At 40.4% G+C, this 17,962-nt stretch overlaps 1 protein-coding gene and 1 long non-coding RNA gene across 2 annotated transcripts; one reads left to right on the top strand and one right to left on the bottom strand.

Moving 5' to 3' along the window:
- Window positions 1–86: 86 nt before the first annotated feature.
- LOC135886701 (uncharacterized) lies at window positions 87–11,834 on the top strand. Its single transcript, XR_010561795.1, has 3 exons — window positions 87–174; window positions 10,357–10,394; window positions 11,715–11,834. It is a non-coding gene; the product is annotated as an uncharacterized LOC135886701 (long non-coding RNA).
- PRELID3B (PRELI domain containing 3B) lies at window positions 7,479–17,306 on the bottom strand. Its single transcript, XM_065414489.1, has 5 exons — window positions 16,912–17,306; window positions 15,199–15,288; window positions 14,462–14,532; window positions 13,116–13,218; window positions 7,479–10,013 (listed from the first exon to the last, which is right to left on the bottom strand). Exons 1-5 carry the CDS (start codon window positions 17,047–17,049, stop codon window positions 9,894–9,896), a joined length of 522 nt encoding a protein of 173 aa, XP_065270561.1. The 5' UTR covers window positions 17,050–17,306; the 3' UTR covers window positions 7,479–9,893.
- Between the last annotated feature and the right edge of the window lie 656 nt (window positions 17,307–17,962).

The raw sequence follows: 17,962 nt of genomic DNA, 5'->3' as shown, positions 1-17,962 counted from the left end.
CCTCAATGAAGCACTCAGCATGGAGCACTAGTACATAATACTGTATTCTGTATTCTGTATTCTGAAATTATCTACAATTTTAATGTAGATGTTGGAGATGAGCTGGTGATGTGGATGAACCCATTAGGTGTTTTTTAACTTTTGGACATTTGGATTCAACGCCTGGTTTAGACTGTAAGTAAAAATGACTTTGGCAGTGAAATTCTAATTTTCAGTTGCCCACTCTGCAAATTAGACACAATTTGGCAGGCTTGGCTGACTATTCTCAGTCTAGAGAGCCGTAGGTTTGGCATAATAAGGAAATTGTGGGTCAGGATTCAGTCCACATTTACTAGTTACAAATAACTATTGTAAATTATGTTAATGACTTTTTCTTGTTCTTTTAATTTAAAATATATTTAACGGTCTTATGCCCTGTCTGTTGTAATATAACATAGTAATATAGGGGGGGGGGTTTCCGTAAATGTCAAAGTGTCTAACAGAAGATAGTAAATAACACTGGGTACAATTTTCTAAAGCACCTAAGTGACTTAAGAGCCTCATCAAAAGCAGCTAAGACACTTAGGTGTGGATTCACAAAGGTACTTAGGCACCTAACTGCCCTTGAAATCACTAAATACCTTTGTGAATCCAAACCTTAGAAGACTAAGTGTTTGCTACGCAGTGCATTAGTCCACACTAGAGGGGTGTAAATGCTATGTGCACTAACTGGCCCATATGGACCCCGTTGGTGTGCATTAAAAATTCGCTAGTGTGTATTAACGTAGTACTGTTTGAAAACTGGACTACATTAATATGCATTAGGGAACTTTTTAGTGCATGCCAGCAGGGTCCACACGAGCCAGTTAGTGTGCAACATGCTAGAATTCACACCTCTCTAGTGCGGACTAAGGCACCATGTAGACAAGCCCTAAGTTCCAGTGAAAGTCAGTGAGACTTAGGCTGCTAAGCCACTTAGACACTTTTGAAAATGTTACCCATTTTACAGATGGGGAAATTGAGGCACAGAGAAATAAAGCTGCTTGTCTAAAATCAGACAGTGGCAAAATCAGAATTATAACCCAGGTCCCCTGACTCCCAATCCGACGTCCTATATATTAGACCATGCTGCTGCTACTACTAGTTGTAAATAAGTTTAAAACTGTCTGCAAACATGGTTATGCCCAAGCATAATTGTAACACAGCTCTGAGTTAAGCAGAACAGTGCTTGTTTTCAAATATGGTTGTACTCAAGCCAGGCTCTTTTGATGCTCCAGAATGTAAATGGCTTTAGGACCCGATACTCTTCAAGTTGCTGTAAACTGAGCTCTTCACCTCAAGCCATGCTACTGCTTCTATATTTTACATTCTCTTAGTGGTTTGGGACATAGCTGCTTTTGAAGAGGAAAAGGGTTTTAAAAATTCTTAAGTCAGAAGCAGGTTACTTATTCATCTCAATTTCAATGCAGGGAATATAAAAACATCAATCCCAGAGTCCAGACATCTTTGACAAGGGATGATGAATGCAATCCAGTGAAGACACAAACAGCAGCAACAAGCTCATAAACTTACTCCACAGAAAAGAAGCCGCTGCCCAAAGCTGAAATTTCCCCACCTCACTGCCCACAAAACACTAGTCTAGCCCCAAATAAAATTCACACCCCAGCTGAACATTTTATTGTGCAACTCCCCTGTGACTAAACACCACTTCCATTAGTTTCCTCAATGTTTGGTTTGTTTAAAAGAATAATTTCAGCACAAACCACAGCAACAGGAGAAGCAGCAAACATGCACTGGCTCAGCTTGAAGCGAACCTGCCAGCTGATAGGAAAGCAACAAAGGCTGTACAATCTTTACATTACTTCATATTTATTTTAAATAAATTGAAAAATAAGACAAAAAACAAGCCAAAAAATCCCAAGGCTGCCAGCGAATCAGATGTCTCCCCTTTTCACTGGAATTTTACGAAGATTAACAACTGTATATGTAGCCCCATATGTTTACATTACAAACATAGGCCCTGATCCTGCAAGCCTCTCCATTGGAGCAGACCACTATACCTGCATAGAACCCACATTGACGGAGATTTGCCCAGTGGAGCTGCTTGCAGGATCAGGGCCATAAAACAAAACAAGTTTCTTTCTCTGTCTTTGAAATCTACAAAGTTCTAGGAATTTCTTTAAAGTTCACACTGGGCTCAATCCTGCTCCAATTTACTTCAGTGAGAACAAGATTTGGCCCATTGTTTGCGGGAAAAATTATTTACTATACTCATATGATTGAGTTTATGACCTCTAGTTGATAGCATAATAATAAAGGAAGAACTCTGATGGGCTACTAAGCGTTCCCAAGCTAGCCTTTTCTCTGTGCAGCATCACGTATTGGTATATTGCATATATCAGAGAGAGTATCACAAATTTACACTCAGTTAGAAGCATTAGGTTTTATGTGAAAGGGTACATCTACACTGCAATAAAAGACCCGTGGCATCAAGTCTCAGAGCCCCGGTCAACAGACTTGGAGTCATGGGACTAAAAATAGCAGTGTAGTTATTCTGGCTCATCCTGGAGCTGGGGCTTTGAAACCCAATAGGAGAGGGTCTCAGAATCCAGACTCCAGACCAAGCCTGAATGGCTACATTGTTATTTTTAGGCCTGCAGATAGAGCTCAAATCAGCCTGGGCTCTGAGACTTGTTGCCTTGGGCTTTTTATTACAGTGTAGACATACCCACAATGTAGAAAGAAGCTACCAGGGCTAGATCAATGAAGGGACTTAGGCGTGATGTAGCTTTTAGGTACCCTGCCACCCAATGGAATCCACAGCCCTGAATTAGATTCCTTATACAATGCATGGGGAATGTTAGGCACCAAGGGGTTCACAGAAGCCAGCAAGATGAGCGGGGAGCCACTTAAGCTAGTAAGTAGGAAATGCCAAGAGGGGAGTGGCCTAAGCCCTACCCCTCTACAGCAGCTAGATGCACATCACCACTTGGGATTTACAGCTGTGAACCCTCTCCTGGATTGATGCCTAAATCAGGACAGCCCTTTATTATGAAAAACCAGAGAGAGCCTGACCCTTGCCCCAGCCACTCCCCAATTATTACAACTAATAGTTACAACTAGTGGTTAGGACACTCACCCGGGATGTAGGTGAATCAGGTTCAAGTTCCTAATCTGCCTGTTTTGAACTGGGGTTTCCTACATCCCGTGGAGTGTTCTTTTCGTTCTGTCTCAATGAATATTATTTGTACAAAGGGAAGAGCTTCAACAGGAAAGATTGAGCGAGCCCCACTCCAGACAACCCAATAGCTTGCTGGTTAGGGCATTCACCTGGACTGTAGGTGACCCACGTCCCTGCTCCAAATCAGATTTGAAAACAGCCTCGCACCCTTTAGGTGAGGGCCCTAACCATTGAGCTATTGGGTATTCTGGGACATAGCCTCAGCCCCTAAAAAATCCTGATCTGGTTGCCCTAAGGCTGCCTTTTGTACAGATTAGGTATGGTCTGAGCATACCTACCAAATTGGGCCCCACTGGAAAACCTTTGTGTGAGCATCCCACTAGGGCTTATCTGTGAGCTAGGGCATCAAGCAGTTCAACAGTTTGAGGACTTGGGCAGCTTTGCACATACCCACCAGTGGAAACACAGGCTCCTAGGAAACTTTACTGGCAAAAACAGCTGGTGCTTAGAGAATTTAGGTGTTAGGGAGCTTTTGAGAATCTCAGTGGCACCTAAATGTTGGACTTAGGTGCCTAAAATGGCAGTTAAGGACATACGTCCTTTTGTGGCTCTAACCCAAAGTGCTTTGAGAGAGGGAAAAAGACAACTCCTTCCCAATGAAAGAGCAGCCTCTAACTGTGAAGTTGAGGAGCTCTGAAATGACAGCTTTCACGAGACCTCCTTGCATGCACTTCCTCCACTCAGTCATAAACCTGGTTCTGAACGTTGGCAGCAGGTTGATCTTTCCTCTGAATGGGATACCCATCAGTGTTTGGTAGTTTTCAAAGGATGCAATTAGGTATTTAGACTCTTAGACTTTCTGTACATTAGACTGTTCTCAGGAATGGGTTAAGCTATACACTGTTTAATGGCAAGCCTAGACAGGACAAGTTATTTAGCACTCTTTTAGGAAATGGTGGTTGAAACTTGCTCAGAGCAGATCTTCCAAAATAGCCTGAACACAGCTTGTTCTGGTCTCCACTTGCAGTTAAATTGTGTATAGCTGAACTGATGCCAACACCCACTGTCAGCAATGGATAATATTTCCTAAGTAAACTAGGATTTAGTTTTGCAAGTATTTCATTTCCATCAGTGTCTATGAACCAATTAAGGGTGTATTTTAATATTTGTACTGACAAATACAACTGACTTTGCTGTCATAGCAAGTTCAGTCATTTGCATTGTGGTAGGCTAGATAGCTTTACTTTTAGCTGTTCAGATAGTGAATTGATATGTACTGTACTTCTTTCAGAAGAGCAGTATTTTCACTCGGTTAGAAAGATTTTAATGCAGGATGAATTATACCCCAGTGCAGAGGACAAATGCAAAGTTTTCTGCACCATTTAAGACCCAAATGGGTGGGTGGGCAGACAGCTGCACACAGCTGCTGCATGCATGCCATGGAAGGGGGCTCCATGTTGGAGGGTGCGGCAGGGTTGAGGGTTTGCTAGAGCCACCCTTATGTGGAAACCCCAAAAGTTGAGGCGGGCAAACTCCATCACGGGAACCCTGGATTAGATACCCACCCTAAAGCCTATGTAAATGATGCAGGGGGGGGGGAAAGAGAAAACATCATCCACGGTGAAATTGTTTACTAAAACAAAAACCCCCAAAACACTAGATTAACTATCCCACTAAACCCAAAGAAAAATACCGTTTTGCTCTTTTATTATTTTTTTAAATACACATTGCAGCCTTCAGCCATACAGTAGGAGCATGATTTTAAAAGGCAATATCCTTGATTAGCTAGTATGACCAGTTAAAGGTATTCATAGAATATCAGCATTGGAAGGGACCTCAGGAGGTCATCTAGTCCAACCCCCTGCTCAAAGCAGGACCAATCCCCAGACAGATTTTTGCCCACAATCCCTAAATGGCCCCCTCAAGGATTGAACTCACAACCCTGGGTTTAGTAGGCTATCCCTCCCCCCCAAATTAATAGCAGAAGCCATTTACTTAAAAAAACTGATGCACCAAGCAAGGCTTGAACTCTCAACCTCAGCAACATTCCCCACAACACTGCTCTATAAGTACTGTGCACTAACCTATTGTGGGGACTAAAACTCATTGAACAGATTATAAAATTCTGTTGAAAATAATAGCAGTGGGATAACAACCTAGATAGTAAATTTCAGTAGGACCTGAGATTAAACTGGCCAATGTATCATATTCCCAAATTTAATTTAAAATGTAAATTTCAAATAAGATTAACTACAGCAGCACTAGTGGGCTTCACTCACATTAAAGAATCCACTAGAACTCTATTGGGTCTCTCTAAACAGGAATCCTCAGTACAGGCCGCAGTGGTTCTCAAACTTTTTTTACTGGTCACCCTTCACATAGCAAGCCTCTGAGTGCCACCCCCCGTATAAATTAAAAACACATTTTTATATATTTAATACTATTATAAATACTGGGGTTTGGGGTGGAGGCTGACAGCTCATGATCCCGTGGGGTCCCAACCCCCAGTTGGAGAACCCCTGTGCTAGAAGGTATGCTATGGAAACAGAACAGGAAAAATCTGACAGTATTGCATCCAAAATAGCAGAGAAGACAAATATAAAGTGGCAATAATAGTATGCTAGGCTTGGTTATGTACTTGCAAAGCAGACAGTGAGCACACAACACTGAGGAACCAACAACAAGCAGAATGGGCTCTGGCCTATCTTAATTTCTTTCTGGCTGCCTTCTGAGGGCCTGTCTATAAAACTCACACAGCCAGTGTACAGTTGTCTGGCAGGCTTTGAGTGACTCGGTATATTTTTGCTTGTTGTATACATACAATATTGCTATTGAACTATTATTCCCTTGTAACAGTGTAGACTTGTAGTGTATAGTTTTGAGTAGGAGAAAAGTGATTTGGGGCCTATCTAGGATGATAAATTTGACCACTACGTCCCTAGGATCTGGCAACTCCTACATTAAAAATTTACTCTGAATCCATAATGCAGCAACGTTGAAGCAGAACTCCTACTGAACTCAATAATGGTGATCTGCTTAAAAACTGATAGCACAATATGGCTCTTTATTAAGGATACCTGATTTCCTGGTTCAAATTAGGAATTTTAAACTCTGGACCAGATCCTCCTCGCTATGCTCAAAGCAAACCCTAGTCAGCCTAGTGGCTTTAAGTCACTTTTGTGCCTAAAGTCATTTGTGTGCCAGTCGCAGTATCCAGCATAAACCAGCTTCAGGGTTGCTGTAAATTAAGACAGCTGCTGACATCCCCCAGAGGCTATTCAAATAGCTGTGGGTCAGCTAGATACAGGGGTGCCCTGTCTGCTCTCTACCTTGGGGGCTGGATAGAAGTGGCACAGGAGCCACTCTGGAGACTCTGCACCAACCAGTATTTCTCCTAAGCAAAGGAAATCATCCATTAGCTGGGTAAACTATTTAGGACTGCTTTGCACAGTTGGCATGGCACAAAAACAGCTTTACCACAGGACAGAAATGGGCCCATTAGATCCAAAGCAAACCACTGAAAATGGTGAAAAGTCTACCAACCTCCTTCCTTGCTCCCTCTCCCATGAATGGCCTTACCATGTGAATAAGCCAACCTTTCAAAGCAGTTAAAAATGGTTTCACCTAAACCTATTTCTAAGTCTGGCCAGCCTACTAGTTAAAACATTTTTTAAAAACACGTTCCTAGACTGGTTAGGAACTAAGAAACTGGGTCCCAGGCCAGCTTTCTATAACCCAAGGGTTTAATGCCACGGTGATAGAGAAAGCAAACAGGTATAAAAAAAAAGAACCAGGTTACTATGGTAACTGTGGTTCATAGTGTTGCCGCTCCCTAGTCACACTTGCAGGATGTTACCCCCAGTGCCACAGAGCTTTGGGAAATTTCTGGAAAGTAGTTCTTGGTGGAGGTCACAACAAGCTCAGAGCAGAAAGGGCTGCACTGCCCCTATGGCCTCAGTTCCCTCCGTTAACCCCAAGAAAGGTGAGCAGATATTGCAAAGAAACATGCACTGACTCCATTGGACTTGGAACTGGGCTGCAGGTTAATGCATGGTGGTCTTACAGAAAAGAAACTTGGCAGTACAGAAAGGTTATAGGAACTGTTTGTGCTTAACTTATTAGTGCCTCTGTAAATTTGGGGATATGCTATTTAATGAGTAAATTAAAAAGCAGAGTGTCTCTTCCCCTGCATTCAGTGCTCTCCCTCCGCTACAGAACAGTGATGAAAAGAATCAGTAGCCTTCAAATTGCCTGTTACTCTAAAGGGCATATAGGATCTCATGACCTGACTGATTTCTTACAAACTAGCCAACACTCAGACACAATTTTATTTAAAATAAAAAAATTCACACACAAAAGCACTACCCTGCTCAGGAAGAGCACAAAAGCCTGAATAAATACGAAACAAATCAAAATCCTTCAAGTGCCTACTAAATATAGCCAGTTCAAGTTAGTTGGTCCACAGCGCAGCAAAATGAGGAAAATGTATACTGAGTTTAAAAAGCACAGAATTAAGCTAGGTTTAAGAGAAAAGGTACAAGTTTAAAAAGTTTCTAATCACTAATTTGAGCATTGCAACTTTTATCACAAGATACAGTATGACTACAGAAATTTTATCAAGTAGCAAGGTTTACTAATCTTTAGTTGAAATATAATTTCAGTTGTATGAACAATCTCCATGTGTAAAAAAAGCCACAAACCCTAACGGATTTGAGTTGCTTTTACAAATGTACTAACAAAGTCTCTAATTAAAATTTCATAGGTTTTAAGTAGAAAAAATATTAAATTTTCTTGTTGCATTATACACACACATACTTCTATATAAAATCTTAGTGAAGTTTGTGTTCCCACTATATTGAGCACTGCTAAACTAAGAAAAGATCTAGTTTTGTGTCACTAACACACAATATTCAATATGCAACTTTAGTATCACAGAAAAATGGCATAACAGAAAATACTAAACAGGTGACATCTTATATTCTGAAAAATGACACAAAACAACATATGATTAGGATTAGGTCTGAAATGCCAAATGGACCCTTATGGCACCAGAAGTCAGGATTTCCGACCAGTAAATCATCAGTGCAGTTTCTTTAATGCTACATTTTGCACTTTTCCCCCACACTGAAGGGTGCGTTAGGATTTGTCTACACTGGCACTTTACAGTGCTGCAACTTTCTAGCTCAGGGGTGTGAAAAAACACACCCCTGAGCACTGCAAGTTTCAGACTGTAACGTGCCAGTACAGACAGTGCACCAGTGCTGGTAGCTACGCCCCTCGTGGAGGTGAGTTTTTTAGCTGTGCCATGATTACACAAGCCATGTAGGCAAGCTAGTGTAGACAAGACCTTATTTTATGAGATTGATTCACTGATTCCAATGGAATTATCTGCAGAGTAATATGGCACTTGACTTCAGTACAGTTGGCAAAAATCTGACAGTTAACGATAAGCTGTGGGAACTCAAGAATGAGACAGCACCAAGAATCTGTGGCCAGTACCAAGAGACAAGATTATCGAACCCTCTTCTAAATTCTGATTCCTGTCTTTCATTTAAAAGCCTTGTTTGTAAGCAGACAATTATTTCAATAAGATATAAAAGAGGCACACAAAACATTACATAGAAAATTAAATGCAAAATACTGTGTTTAAATTAAAGGACAGCCAAATAGTCCATGATGCCATGCTTAATGAGTATTTTTGAAGCATGATTAGGCAACATTTTAAACATGTTTAGCAATGTAACAACTCCTGTAAACATATGAGGAAGTATCTCAGTCTCACTTCTACAATTCTATAAAGTTCCTCTATCATCATCAAGGAAGTTTTTCTTCTGAATTTCAAAATACATTTCTACTTTTCTATGAAGCTTTAATGGTCTACAACATTACATGTTAAAATGCACATGTGGTTACAGTACCCTTCTACATAGAGGTTGTTTTCCTTTGTATTGTGATGGTGGATGAAAAATAAATAAGCACATAGGGCTAAATTCTTCCCTCAGTTATTGGCATGTAACACTCAATTTCATATTTAAGGACAGAACTTGGGCCTCAGCAGGTAAGTACACTATTCAAAACTATGACTTTTATTGTGAGTTTTAAGATGCTGTTTGATGGATATAGTTAACTTTAAAAGTACCGTTTTAGCTCAGCTATCCAATAACTTTTTAACAGCAGTTTATCAAAACAAGTATTTTTATACAAACATTCATTTATACTTCAGACTTCAAGTAATAAAACTTCCATCTAAATCAAGTTATATCATTCAACTGCCCAAGACAAACATAACACCAACTTTGCTAGAACAAGCCATTTTGCTTAATTATGGGCTTGGTCCCAAAAGAGGTAGAGTCCATGAATCAAACCACTAAATTCCACCCAAGTAGGATTCACTAACATGTCAATCTCCCGCAACATCTGCAACCTTACCTAGGATAAAAACTATTTTATATAAGTGTTCATTAAATACAGGAATGAGCTCTGAATGTTAGGAGGTTATTTCATTTGAAACAAACGTTCAGTCCAATGGAACTAACATGTTAGTGAAGCCCCAGCACATAACCTTCAGTCACAAGAATTTGTAACTTCTCTCCAAGTTTTAATTTAAAAACTACCTAATATACAAATATGCCTTTAAATAACAAATATAAGAATAAATATATTTCAACTTGGAGAGAAGTTTTAGTTTGCTTATTTCACTTAGACCTATTAATTGATATAACTGTATTCACTATTATTTCTCTACAAATGCTGCTGCTGCCATAGAAGTCCTCATGCTTCCTCTTGCTGAAGCTGTGAACTCCTCAATTTCAGCATTCAATTTACTGATTACCCATTCCAATGCTTCACGGCCCTGCAATTAAAAAAAACAACAACACTTATTCAAATATTTATGAAGAAAGGAAAGGTTTGTAAGTAAATGGCCAGGCATCATATTTTCTAGAACAAAACAGTTGAAACTGGCCCTAGTTTTTTTTTTTTTTTTTTTTAAGAGAGAAATTCTCTGTACAATGACAGTCCTTAGAAACTATGATGCTGTCAACATCAAGGACGAAGCTACTGAGAAAGAGGAAACAGGGCATTCTCAAGAACAGGACCAAGGCTTCAGAGTTTACGCCACAGGAGATTAAAATTATCACAAATATTACAGCCTTCAGAATTAAGTGAAAACTCACTTCAGTTTCTCTCTCCTACAGCTGCAATAAAAACCACAAGGAAGAAGACAAGGAAAAAGGTATAGAAAAAAGGAAGAGAAAAATCAGAAAATGAATAGTACAACAATGAGAAAAGAGAACATTCACATAAAAACAGTTTAAAAAAATTCACGTGACTGACAGATGGGAAGGCAAGGAGGAAAATTAGGTCTCTATCTGTTCATAGATTTGATTTCACATTCTTTGGGAGACACCCATAACTAAAATGATGGGCACTATTATAAAAACCATAAGAGAAATATTAGAGGGGCCATAGATAAAATTGTTATAAATGGCAATAAAATTATCCAGTTTTGTCTTCTTGTCTCTGGCACCAGCAAATATAATGGATTATATTTTATGGCTGAAATTTATCCCCATGCAGGAGGCCCACACAAAGCCTTACAAGTCCCTTATTCCCCATTTTAAAAAACAAACTATACCTAAGTTGTCACATGAAACAATGCGCAGAGCATCTTTGCACTGAGGTGAATACTATGTGAAGTAGTATTTTCTTTAATTAGGTTTATATTTACTGCCTTTTCATTTTGTCTGTCCCAAAGTTCTGTATTCTATGACAATATCAAAAGCTGGGGTGACGAAGACCATTCATATAACTAATAAATTAAGTTTTAGCAAACCAAAGTTGAAGAATTTATTTTCTATAAAACTCAAGATGTAAATTAAATGAGACCTCAACACACACTGTTTCAACAAATAAAGCAAACAACCAAAGTACCAAGGAAATAAGTGCAGCTTTTCATTTTTTTAAAAAAGATTTTCTTTAGTTTAGCGGTGCTTAAATTATGATCTGCAAAGTTGCTTCTGTCAAGCCTATGCTTCCCAACTGCTGTAGCGCAGTCCATGACCTGTTTGGATTTCCAGAGGCTAGCTGACCAGTTGCACTAAAAAGAAGCAACTTTTTGCATCTGCTTCACATCTGCCGGATGTAAAATTTTGGATGGCACTTGAACTGGAGGAATAGTAAACATATAGAACAGAACCAAAGTTCAAAGTGACCTGGAGATGCTAGCCCAGGCAGCATGGGGATATTTGGTACTAATAAATATACAGTCAATGAGAGGAAAAAACCCTAAAGGTTCACAGAGAGATGTGATCAAGCAGCCACACCCATCATGCTAAAACGTGCTTATTTTCCTTTTGTCATCTTAAATGTTAGGACAATATTAACAAAGTGCTATTGTTATGCTAGGGAAGGTGCAGAATCAGGATTGAGAGGTTGAGTGTGGAGATGCCTATGACAGGATCTGCATTTTAAGAAGTGATTCACACTATGATCCCTTTTGAGAAGCCCTGCTGTATCTTTTTCAAAAGTAAACTAAATGTAATACTTTCCTCAGCTCTCATCCACTCACGCCCCTTCTCTACCTACGCTACATTGATGACATCATCATCATCTGGACCCATGGGAAGGAGACCCTGGAAGAATTCCACCATGATTTCAACAGCTTCCACCCCACCATCAACCTCAGCCTGGACCAATCTACACGGGAGGTCCACTTCCTGGACACCACAGTACAAATAAGCAATGGCCACGTTAACACCACCCTATACCGAAAACCCACCGACCGCTATGCCTACCTTCATGCCTCCAGCTTCCACCCCGGACACACCACACGATCCATCGTCTACAGCCAAGCACTGAGGTACAACCGCATCTGCTCCAACCCCTCAGACAGAGACCAACACCTGCAAGATCTTCACCAAGCATTCTCAAAACTACGATACCCACACAAGGAAATAAAGGAACAAATCAACAGAGCCAGACGTGTACCCAGAAGCCTCCTGCTACAAGACAGGCCCAAAAAAGAAACCAACAGAACTCCACTGGCCATCACCTACAGCCCTCAGCTTAAACCTCTCCAACGCATCATCAGTGATCTACAACACATCCTGGACAATGACCCCTCACTTTCACAGACCTTGGGAGGCAGGCCAGTCCTCGCCCACAGACAACCCGCCAACCTTAAGCATATTCTCACCAGCAACCACTCACCGCACCATAACAACTCTAACTCAGGAACCAACCCATGCAACAAACCTCGATGCCAACTCTGCCCACATATCTACACCAGCAGCACTATCACAGGACCTAACCAGATCAGCTACAACATCACCGGCTCATTCACCTGCACGTCCACCAATGTTATATATGCCATCATGTGCCAGCAATGCCCCTCTGCTATGTACATTGGCCAAACTGGACAGTCACTACGCAAGAGGATAAATGGACACAAGTCAGATATCAGGAATGGCAATATACAAAAACCTGTAGGAGAACACTTTAACCTCCCTGGCCACACAATAGCAGATGTTAAGGTAGCCATCTTACAGCAAAAAAACTTCAGGACCAAACTCCAAAGAGAAACTGCTGAGCTCCAGTTCATTTGCAAATTTGACACCATCAGATCAGGATTAAACAAAGACTGTGAATGGCTATCCAACTACAGAAGCAGTTTCTCCTCCCTTGGTGTTCACACCTCTACTGCTAGCAGAGCACCTCACCCTCCCTGATTGAACTAACCTCGTTATCTCCACACTGATTTATACCTGCCTCTGGAGATTTCCATTACTTGCATCTGAAGAAGTGAGGTTCTTACCCACGAAAGCTTATGCTCCCAATACTTCTGTTAGTCTTAAAGGTGCCACAGGACCCTCTGTTGCTTTTTATAAATGTAATACGAATCACAAATCAAGAAGCCAGAAATCATAAAGAACATATATGTAGGAGTCATACTTACTTTATTCGCATTGGAAGAGATAGTGTTTTCCATTAATCCTTCTAGATAACTGCTGACACTGACACCTTTCACAGAGATTATTGCTTCTTGAGTCAAAATGGTTCTGAGTAAAGAAAAAAAATGACTATTTTTTCACATTATAAAAACGAGTATTATTTATAAAAATAGCTCCCCCCTCCCCCCCCCCCAATGCCCTGCTTCCACAGATCTACCTGGCAAAATTGTTTCTCTCTCTTGCTTCTAGAATGCTGGAACAGAAAAGCATATACATACTCCCCCCAATGGCTAATTGTTTTGAAATGGACTATGTTGCTGTGAGGCTGGGTGTGCATGATTCTCTGTTCCAGCATTCCAGAAATAAGATACAGTAATTCCCACCCACCCACAAATGTCCCTTACTTCTTCTCGAATCCTTTAATTCTCCATAGTAAAGGGTAAAAGGGAGGGTCAACATGGATCTGCAGAGGGAATACATTCAAAGAACAGAAGTCACCTCTCTTTCTCCCTTATGACATTGCCAGGACATATTCCCACTGAGAGCGACTAACTAGCAGCAACAATTTTCCAGGAGGGGGCTGTGGAATATTACTAGCTACAAAATGATAACACAGCTCTCCCAATAGGAGCAGCTAATCTGATCTACAATTACTTTAGTCATTCTAAAAGAAATCCAGATGCAGACAGAGGTGTATGGTCTGTGTGCACTCAGGTTGATGGAAAGAGGGGGGGAAAGAAAAAAAAAAAAAAAAGGAGTAGAGACCCATGAAATTCCTTTTATTTTATTAAACAGTTTTTCATTTTATTTTCCTTCAATTTTTTGTTATTTAATTTTATCCATTTTATCAACATGGGGGGAGGGGTGATGGGTCTTGCCGAGGGAAGTCACAGAGCAAGCCTACCCTGCACTCACCTGGCAGTGGCATCACGACGACAGAGGGGCGGCCGGGCCAAACCTGAAATGGCACTGAGAAACCATGCACCAAGTCGCAACACCCCAGAGCAAGAAGCTGGGCCCAGCCCCATGGGACAGAAGCCATAGCTGCAGGGTGAGTTTTTTGCTTTATATGTTGTTTTTCATTTTATTTCATATTTGTAAAAGACACAGGACTCTGGAAATGAGACACAGTTGGGAGACCGGGGATTTTTATACCCTTCATTTTAAAATGCTGATACAGAGGGGCATATGCTCACTCCCTGAACAGCTGCTTTGAAATGGACTCCACTGTCATATGGAAGGACATGCAATCTCACAGTGGGGATTTGCGGAAGCAATGCCATTAAGGATAATGTAAATTTATTTTACACTTCTAAGGTGCAATCTTGAAGACAAATATACATGTGCTTACTTTTCTGGCTCTTGAGGATGTGGTTTATAGATAAGCCTCTCATCTACTGATACCAGATTTGTAAATGAAATCTATGGAATAAAATGAGTTAGATTGTCATCACATAAAAAAAAAAAAAATTCATTAAGAAGATGAAATAAACACAACTAGAACAACCTAAGACCTTAACATTCAAATATCTGATTTTAAACACCATCCTTCAATGTGGTATTCTAATTTATTATTCTAAAATTACAGCTGAAATACTATTTAACAAAAATGGCATACACATACACAAAAGAAATAAATCCTAAAGTTCAAGCTTGCTAAACTACTTTTTCTTCTTATGTCCTTCAACATGGACTGTCAAGGAGTGTCGGGGGGGGGGGGGGGGGGGAGGGAGGGATAGCTCAGTGGTTTGAGCATTGGCCTGCTAAACCCAGGGTTTAACAATGACCATGTACAAACGATATACAGTACTGAGCAAAATACTACACATTAAGGTAGCAGCAATACTACAAAATAATTTTTGAAACCAAGTGGGATGCTTTGTATATGCTAATCACTAATCATTTCTAGTGCAGGTGTTTCATAACAAAGCTGGCAAAAAAGTTCCTTTACTACAATAGGCTGTTGAGAATATGAGGTATGCTATTTTCAAGATAAAACTCTCTCTTTCAAACTGTTTATACAATTTAAACATGTTAGTCAACTAATGACTTCTTAGCATTATTGATTAAAGAAATTACAATACTTACGTTACTTGACTTAAGTTCCATTGTTTTTTTCACAGGGTCAACTACAGAGTGTTCCTGAACATATGTCTTTGTTCTGCAAGCACCGATGAGCTACAAAAAAGACACCCAAGATTATACACACAAACACACTGCAATAACTATTCTGAAAAGTTTAAAGATTTGTATTTACTTTTTTCCTTTCATTTCAACATACACCTCTACCCTGATATAACACGAATTCTGATATAACGCAGTAAAGCAGTGCTCCAGGGGGGCGGGGCTGCGCACTCCGGCAGATGAAAGCAAGTTCGATATAACGCGGTAAGATTTTTTGGCTCCCAAGTACAGCATTATATCGAGGTAGAGGTGTACTATGGAATATCAAAGTAAACATTACTATACTGAATAAAGGGTAAGAAATGCAACTAGCCTTAAAATGACAAAGTTGGTATTTATTTCCTGCTTAAAATAATAGGTATAATTTAATTCAATTTATTTAAAAGGAGACCATCAGTTTGAAATCTATCAATTAAAAAAAAAGCTAGAAGTCCCACTGTTCTTCCCTCTGACAGTTTTAAAACCACATGCTCTTATTAAAAAAACTTCTCACCCATTATGCTGTAAAAAATGATTATGCAGGGGAAAGGGTGAATTTGTCCATAGACAGTTGTCAAATGTGCAGGGAAAAATAAAATAATTTGTCTATAATTCTTTTCAGTTATTGCAACTGTGTTACTTTTAACAACTGCAGGTAAAACAGTTTATACTGAAATGTGATTTAAGTTAACATCCTTTTAAACTTTGGAAAAGTATGCAACAGTCTAAACTATATTATATTATCTACTGCTTACAAAACAGAATTCTGTTCAACATTTAAAAGTAATATCACAAAAAAAAAGAATGCTATTTTCTCAACTAGATGAGAAATAAGTGGCATGGTTTCCCACGTCCAACCTCATTCTTCCAGAACATAAAATAGGAGCACTAGGTATTAAAAGGAAATAATACTACTCCCTTACTCCCAACCTTTGTCTGCCTTGTCTAGTCAGACTGAATTTGGGGCAAGAACAGTCTCTGACAATGTGTATGTAAAGTGCAACAATGGGATCCAATCTTGATTTACGGGGTATTTAAAACTGATAATAAGGAAGCATGTGGTTCTTCCACCAAGCTAATAAAGAAACATCATGAGGAAAGCCATGGTAATACATTAGGAATGATTTATGTACCTTTCAGGACCAAAGTATACTACAAAACTTCTTCAAGGATCAAACCATAGTACAAGAATGTCAGTGTACCTGACAATCCAATACGAATTTGCCATTTTTAGGACTAGGACACCTTAAGAGAACAGCTGTTAACCAGATTACTTGAAAAGCAGCAGCAGTAACCAAGCAATAAGATACAAGAGTTGTTGCTGCAAGCAAAGACATGAAAGGTCATATTGGGCTTTACCTCCACCTGCCTACACAAAGCAAGAATTAGATAGAAGAGCAGCTTCTGTGCTTGAGGGTGGGTAAAGTTACTGCTCCCTCCTAGTGTCACAAGGACATAAATAATTGTAAAGGAGATAGGGACGTGGGATGGCACTAAGGAATTGTGCAGTACGTATGATCCCCCAGGCCCTGTGTTGTCCCAAAAAGAGCTGGATTGTAAATTATCTACGGTTTTGATTATTTATAAAAATGAGATAACTCATACGTACTCTCTCAAGTCTTGTAATAATGTACTTACTGATTTTACGATAGAAGGCATCCCCCATTCTGTACTGAGCAGTCTATGGCTATGCAACTTTCCACTGGGGTCTATGTGTCTGTCTAGTACGTCAACTCCAATCACACTAGGGTTCATGGGATTTGGGTATTTCTGCATAGCAGCTGTTGTAACTGTTTCCCAGGGGTGGCTGACAAAATAAATCAAAATTAACACATTTATAAATTACATACATTAGTTTGTCATACTTTCTATTACATCATGAAAAAGATGCAGTTTACAGTTTGCTTTAAAAATACAGGTACAAAACATATTCAGTTGAAACAATACATAAACAAACCAAACAATTATTTGTGAAATACCAGAGTATCGTAGATTTCTTAATTATTGGCTTTATTGTAACACAGCAGTTCTCAAACTGTGGGTCATGACCCCATTTTAATGGGGTCACCAGGGCTGGCTTAGACTTGCTGGGGCTTGGGGAAGCCAGAGCCCCACAACCCTAGGCAGCGGGGCACAGGTTACAGGCCCCCTGGCTGGAAATGAAGCCCCTGGGTGTGGGTTTTGACCCCTTCCTTGCCCGGGGTGGTGAGGCTCAGGCTTTGCGCCCCCACTCCACCTGGGGCAGTGGGACTGACGCGGACTCAGGCTTCGGTCCCCCCTCCTGGGGTCGTGTAGCAATTTTTGTTGTCAGAAGGGGGTCGCAGGGCAATGGAGTTTGAGAACCACTGCCCCACCTGAATTAACAACTATGTAAGACCATGATAATTTCACGGCTGTCCCAAACCGTTGAGAAAGTTTCAAGGCGCTTGCATTGAGACGTTAACAACGCCGAGCGGCGGGGGGAGATATGTCTTCCTATGACTCTACAGCGTTTGCCAGACACGAGTGTCCTGCGCCTAAACACTTCCGGAGGCAGACAAAGCGGGCCAGGGGATCTCTTTCGTTGGACTGACGGCTGTTGGCGGAAGGGACAAGCTTTCCAGCACCAGAGCTCGTCTGCAGCTCCGCCGAGCTCGAGGCTCTTCGCTTCCCCCAAGAGACGCTGGGCCAATAAGCGAGATCCCCCGGC

This window comes from Emys orbicularis, chromosome 12, assembly GCF_028017835.1.
Source record: "Emys orbicularis isolate rEmyOrb1 chromosome 12, rEmyOrb1.hap1, whole genome shotgun sequence".
Lineage (NCBI taxonomy): Eukaryota > Metazoa > Chordata > Testudines > Emydidae > Emys > Emys orbicularis.
The sequence above is the reverse complement of the archived record's forward strand: the minus strand, read 5'-3'. Positions and strand labels throughout refer to the sequence as shown.